The 7,164-nt window shown below is 44.7% G+C and overlaps 1 protein-coding gene across 1 annotated transcript in view; it reads left to right on the top strand.

Moving 5' to 3' along the window:
• The window catches only part of RAB7B (RAB7B, member RAS oncogene family), a 23,447-nt gene that overhangs the window by 1,910 nt on the left and 14,373 nt on the right, over nucleotides 1-7,164 (top strand). Inside the window, exon 3 of the mRNA XM_006887989.1 lies at nucleotides 641-856. Coding sequence (XP_006888051.1) covers nucleotides 641-856 — 216 coding nt within the window. The remainder of the gene's footprint in view (nucleotides 1-640; nucleotides 857-7,164) is intronic.

The following is a 7,164-nucleotide window of genomic DNA, read 5'->3' as shown; positions in this document are numbered from 1 at the left end:
ATATAAAACTATTATTATAAAATGAGTATAAGGATTTAAGCCTGCTTTAGAAATAGTGTTTTATTGGAACACACCTGTACTCATTAGTCTACTGTGGCTGCTCTCACACATCAATAGCAGGGTTGAATAGTTGCAACAAAGACTACATGACCCACGAGATAGAAAATATTTGGTATCCGGTTTGGTTTTGTTTCTGAAAATAATTAGCCTTTCCTGACTGGAATGTAAGGCTATAATCCAGGAGTTACAGACCCCATTCCCAGGTTTGAGTTCCTTGGCAAATTTGGCAGGAAGTCTTGGGCAAGTCACTTCCACAGTGCAAAGTTCCAAATCTGTTAGTCGAGTGTAATATGCCCTGTCCTGATGACAATGGATAAAGTGAGAGTTAGATGTGAATGTGCTCTTAGGATGTTAAATGTGTTATTATAGTGCAACACATTTCTTAACACACATGTTAGTTAAATGTGTTAATGTGCAACAGTGTTAGAGTGCATTCAAGATGCACATGGATGCAAAGAATCAAGTGTATCTGTGTTAAGGTGTTCCCCTCAGAACAGGAAGCTTTGGTGCAAGTTACCCGGTTGGCCTTTCCCTCAGCTGCTCATCAAGGCTGCCTTCGGTTATTGCTCTTCCCCTTCAGATCTGGGACACAGGCGGTCAGGAACGGTTCCGCTCCATGGTGTCCACATTCTACAAAGGCTCTGATGGGTGCCTCCTCACCTTCGATGTCACTGACTCGGATTCCTTTGAAGCCTTGGATACATGGCGGGGTGACGTTCTGGCCAAGATCATGCCGATGGAAGAGTCTTACCCCATGGTGGTGCTGGGGAACAAGATCGACCTGAAAGACCGACAGGTACTGTTCGTTTATTCATTCAACAAACATTATGAGCATCTACTGGTGTTATTGTTTCTGTTGTTAGGTGCCATCGAGTTGAGCAACCCTATGAACAATAGATCTGATCCCTGTCCTATTCTGTGCCGTCTTCACACTTCCTGACACATTCGAGCCCATGGTGGCGGTCATCATGTCATTCCACCTAGTCAAGTGTCTTCCTCTCCTTCGTCAACCCTCTATCCTGAGCATCATGTTCCTGTCCAAGAAACAGCTCTGCCCTACCAACATGCCTGAAGTATATAAGGCAAAGCCCCATCATCTTTGCTATGGAAGAGCACTCCAGCTGCATCCTCTCCAAGATGTATTTGTTTCTTCTTTTGGCGGGCCCTGGGATGTTCAGCACTTTTCTCCAATACCACAGCTAAAGGCATGAATTATTCTTATGTCGTCCTACTACTTGTCAGGAGTTGTATTAGCTCCTACATTACAGAACAAAATAGACCTATGGTCCCTTACCTCAAGTATCCCACGGCCTAGTGAAGGTCGCTTTGAAAAATAACTATGATACAATATTGTAAGTGCAGTGAGAAAGACAGGCTTTGGATATTTGAGGACCACAATGGAGAGGCTTCTACCCCAGAGCAAAACATTGAAAAGACTTCCAAGAGGAGGTTAAGTTCCAGGGTCAAGAAACACAATGAGCAAAGCAATAATGTAGTGTGAGCTGAGAAGTGTCTTGATGGAAAATATCACAACAGTTATGGTTATAAAAATAAGAGGTTTTTTATTCAGCATAGGTAGTAATAAAGAGAGAGGCGGGGTGGGAAACAGAACTTAACAATTCTATCAGAGCAATGTCTGCTCTAGTTCAAAGACTATTACAAGTTCAACAGCCTACGTCATTTTCAAAAGTCAGTTGAGGCTTGGCCTCCCCATGAGCTGGAAAAAATAATTGAAAGGGTGCTTTACTAATAAGCATTAGTAAGGTTTCAGCATAGGAGCTCTGGTGGCATGGTCCGCACTGTGTCGTCTTGCTAACAAAAAGGCTACGTGTCTCTAATGGTTCAAATCTAGGATTAAGGGGGGAAAGATGGGCAATCTCTTACTGCTAAGATCTACGGCCTTGGAAACCAGAGGAGTCAGGAACTTACTTGGTGGTAGTGAGTAAAGTTTCCATAATAGACAGTCATAAAAAATGTTAATAATGCAAAATTCTAGTAACAATAGTCAAGAATGTTTTCTCCTCTCCCCCCAAAGAAAAGGTATAAACAGTTAGAGGAAGGAAGTGACTTTTATATTAATTTCTCTTTGTGTTCAAAGAAGACCATGCCTAAGCAAATTTCCCGTTCCTCAGTGTTAATGAACCTCTTCTGTGTCCTGAGTACTTCTGGCAGTATTAGGACTGCTTTGGCAGTGTGGAACCCCAGAGAAAGCAATGTAAAAAAGACTGGGAATCCTGAGGCTGAGTCCAACTTCTACTGAGTCCACATATAGAACTAACCCCCTCAACAACATCTGCAAAACCAATTCCTATAAGGTCAAACATGGTCTTCCACGCTACTCCACCCATTTCCACTAATCCCAGCACCAATCTTCCTGCTTTTGCATCCAGAAGCCATTACGATGATGACAGAGACTTCAGAGAACCCTACTCACTGTTACAGGGCTTCACAGAAAGGTAAACAGGCTATAATTCAAATAGGCAGCAAGGTACAATCCCTCAGACCAGTGTCTCAAGCATGATTGCAGGCCCTTTGACCCTCAGTTAGGCCTGACTCAGGTCAGTATTACAAAGTTATGGTGTCTCCCCCTGAGTCCTCCAGTAAGCTTGGCTGAAGGCGTCTAGCTCCCAAGGCAACAGTCCCAAGTCAACTGTGTCTCGTGTCAGCCTCTGCTTGTCTGCCGAGGCTGCTGTTGCTCTTGTGTTGGTCAGTCTAGCTGGCATATGGAGCTCTGACCCCAAAGGACATGTGCTGCTTCCTTTTCCTTGTTGGTGTTAAGGTTCCCCATTTCTGCTGCTGAAACTACTCAGTTTGAACCTAGTGGGGTAGCAGGACCAGCCAATAGCTGTAGCCAATCCCCTGACAGATGATTAACACCCCCAATTCGTGTGAGTCTGCCCATCCATATGATGAAGTCAAAGTCAAATAAACCTTTGACACCACAGACCTTACTCAAAAGAACTTCATTTTTTAAAAAAGAAAAGAAATTCATTTCAATCTAGTCAGAATCAACTCATAACTAACCTTCCATTGAGTTTCTGAGGTTTTAGTCATATGATAGGACATTACCCATCTTTCTCCTGAGGAGTGGCTGATACATTCAGGCCACTACAAAGGCACAACCTTAGCAGTTTAAAAGTGGCATCTGTGGTTACGTCAAGATTCAAAACGCATTCAGGCTTCAACTGCAGGCTGTAGCTTTTTGTAAATCTTATCGTTAGAGACTTTACACTCTAGAGAAGAAGTGAAAACAATTTTGTCTAGAGATAGAGAGTGGAGTGGAGGAGTTAAAGCACCAGAGATACACAAGGGCCGTGTGTTGGCAGAGCATGAATTATCCTGTAGAAGAGTATTTCTACCTAGGGTCAAGTATACGGTCTGTGCTTACACAATTTCTGGGAAATAGTAATCCTTTAAAATATTAGTCCAAGCACATTCTAGATCATCTTGTTAACATCTGATAGCTGGTCTGCTCCTTGATGACAGAGCCTGCTGTGAAGGTATTTACCACTAACTGCTATTGGGTAGAGCTGTTTAGTAGTTATCTACTAATGAGAGAAAAAAATAGAAATTAATTTAGTGTGTAAATAATACCTGTGTACCAAGTAAAACTCAAGTGGCCACAGAAAGAACTTTCTTAATATTTCAAATAGAAAAAAAAAATTATTAAAGCCTGGCATCATCATGTTGAGTTCTATTTTCACAATGACACCACTAGAGAAAAGTGAGAGGAGAGTTAAGGCATCCAAGTGCATTGAAGGGATGGAGAGACAGACGAGTGGAGGGAAGGAGGGGGGCAGGGAGGGATGACTGGATGAAGGTATGGGCAGTAGTTGTTGCTGTTATATGCTGTCAAGTCACCTGTGACTCAGAGCGACCCTATGTACAACAGCCTTAAACCCTGCTCTATCCTGTGCCAGTCTTATTGTCTCTGACACATCTATCCCCATTACCCCAGTCACTGAATCAATCCATCTCATAAAGGGTCTTCCTCTCCTGTGCTGTCCCTCCACCCTTCCAAACATGATGTCCCTCTACAAGGACTGATCCCTCCTTGCAATGTGCCCAAAGTATGTCAAATGAAGCTTCAGAATCCTTGCCTCCAAGGAGCAGCCTGACTTCACCCTCTCCAGGATGAACCTGTCTGTTCTTTTAGCAGTCCATGGTATGGGTAGGTGAATAAGTAATAAGCTAAACTACCAGTTACAGAAAGGAGAGTCTCCTGTTCAGAGAGAAAAGAGTGAGCATAGTTTGGGCATGTTGAATAAAAGAAACTTGTAGATGCCCTGCAGGCTTTAGACCGGTCCTTGGAAAAGGACATCATGCTTGGGAGGGTGGAGGGACAGCGCAGGAGAGGAAGGCCCTCTGTGAGGTGGATTGATTCAGTGACTGGGATAATTTGGATGGGAGTATCAGAGACAGTGAGATTGGCACAGGACAGAGCAGAGTTTAGGGCTGTTGTACATAGGGTCGCTATGAGTCGCAAGAGACTGGACGGCACATAACAACAACAACAACAAAACTTCAAAGGAGAAGTCTGTGTCAGGAATCATCAGTTCTATGGTCGTTTCAGGTTGCAAACTCATTCTGTAGTTGTTTTGTGTACCATCACGTCAGATCTGACCCATAGCTGACCCTACAGTGGGTTTTCAGAGGCAGTTCATTGCATGGGTGGAATACTCATCCTACAATTCCAAATATTCAATTTCATTTAATAATCAAACACCCAGATTCCTTCAGAGGGAAGGGACCCACACAGAGCTGTGTTGCAGAGGAGAATCCTATGGTCTAGGTAGGGGCCTTTGAGTCTCATTGCTAGTTTCATGTGTCTATACCTTCCTTCCTTATTTGAATAACTGGTTTCTGTCAAGGCTGAAACAGAAAGAAGAAGAGCTCAGAAAGCAGGAATGTTCTTACTGGACCGGAGCTTTCATAAGAGAATGGCATGTTCTCCAAGTCTAGCAGGAGTTTCTAGTTGGTGTCTTCTGGAGATTGCTCTAGAAATCGGTCCTTTATTAAAAAGCCTTCACTGCAAAGACTTCCTCCAGCTGATCTCTTCCTCCTCAGCTCCTAATGTTTCAGCCATCCCCATCCTCACTGATATTCCCATCTTCCTCTGTTGTTGTCGTTGTATGCCGTCAAGTTGCCTGCTACTCACAGTGACCCTATGTCCAATAGCCCTGAAACCTGTGCTACATTTGAAGGTCCAGCCTCAGTTGCCCTGTCTGCTAGTCTAAGTGTGCTCTATTGTACGTAGGGTTTTCAAAGGCCTGTCCTTCTTCCTCTTGGCAGTCTTTTTTTATGACATTTACAATGCCTTCTAGCAGCTTATCACTTTGTTTAACCCATGGAGGCTAACTCATACCTTCATCATTATAGAAGCATCAAGAGTAGTGCTGGTAAAATCAGCTCTCTCTCTCTCCTGTTGCTTTTCCCCTTAGATCCCCCAGGTGCATACGTCTGACATCAGTCACTGTCCATCAGACCTGAGGACACATGTTAATCTTCCCTAGTGATCCCTGAAGCCCTTTTTTGGCTCCCTCTAGAGAGTATGCACCACACAGCTCTCTCCAAAGAAGTTCTCTCTTATCTTCCTTTTCATTTAATGTCTTTGCCCAGAAGGTACACAGTTTGTGGTCACCAGCTGCTCAAGAGCAAAAGGATGGGCACCCTCTTCCTGTTCAATTACCTGCCTCGACAGGGTCAGCGATGGGCCGGCTCTGACTCTACAGCACAACAACAGTAGGTTTTAAACTCATCAACAGTTTCTTGCCTGTGACCTTCTGGAAATGTGCAGAGTCAAGGGTGACGTGTCTCCTAACCCACTTTATAACTGTCATGTCCGGAACTGTAGTCCCTCAATCAAAAAGTCCATCTTCGCACCCTGCTTTGTGTGTCTCTAGTTCATGGGATAGGGTATTAAGAGAATTCAAAACTGAGAGAGCTTATTCTTAATTAAAGGACAGGCACCATCTTCTGTTCTAAAGACGGGGGTGAAGTAGTCCAGAGGGGTGTTGTGCTACTGGCTCAAAGGTAGTACCTTCTAGCTGTTCAAATCCACCAGCAGCTCCATGAGAGAAAGATGGGCACTCTCTCCTGTATGCTTGACTGCTTCAAAAGCCCAATAGAAGGTCAAATATGAATCAGTTCCAACTCAATACCATTTCTGTTGAGATGGAGGGAACCAAATAGATACTCAAGAATTATGGTGAAGCTTTATCAATTATTCTTGAAAGAAATGAGTGCTGAAATAATTAAGGACAAGGATGGGAGTTGTTGGGTTGCACTAGGAGCTCAGCTGAAAGAGATGTAGCTTATGGTGAATTTTTTTCTAACCATCTTGCCTAAGAGGTGTGAGTCTGGAAGGTGTTTCTAGAGAAAAAACTGCAAGATAAAGCTGAGAGACCAGGGATAAAAGAGGAAAGTCCAGGAGAAGACTGGAGGGCCAGAGGGCTCAAGTGTCAAAGATAACTAGCAGGAAACAGGGGGTGGGGGCATGAGGGAGTTGGATCGAAAGGAGATGGTGGTCACAGAATGAGAAACGGGGCTTAAGATTTTAGAGAGGGCACAGTCCAGGTGATGACAAGCTCTTAGGTCTGGCCCTGGGAAGAAGGAAGGTGGCCACAGTGAAAAGAACGTAAAGATTGTTGGAGAGGAAGGAATTCTGAGGCTCCCATGAAAGGTAGAGACTGTGGGAGGTGATGGAGAAGACCTTCTCCAGGCCTCCTCAATGGAAGGGGTCATTCAGCATGAGGAGAAGTGTAGGTGATGAGGGCAATGGGTAGGGGGTGGAGTGCAGGCCTCAGGGAGGATGAGCTTGCAGAGAGGAGAGGGCTGCTGGGGTGAGGTAGACAGGAAGGCTGAAAGATGAGGTGTAGCCCCATCTCTGCCTCTGGGATCTGGCAAGAGTAGGGTGTAGAAATAGTCCCCACTGGAGAAAATAGTAGGCAGAACAGTGACCCCAAGAAAAGCCAGGGTTCAGCCAAAGAAAGAGGTGAAGCTAGCAGCCCAGAGGGGGCGAGGTTGGAAAAATTAGAGGTGAGGCCTGGGGTGAGGGTCTGGAGGAGGCGGGGCCTGGGGTGAGGGTCTGAAGGAGGCGGGGCC

Source organism: Elephantulus edwardii, unplaced genomic scaffold (assembly GCF_000299155.1).
Source record: "Elephantulus edwardii isolate Elephantulus edwardi_28Jun2011 unplaced genomic scaffold, EleEdw1.0 scaffold00063, whole genome shotgun sequence".
Lineage (NCBI taxonomy): Eukaryota > Metazoa > Chordata > Mammalia > Macroscelidea > Macroscelididae > Elephantulus > Elephantulus edwardii.
This window is presented reverse-complemented; position numbering and strand designations above follow the sequence as displayed.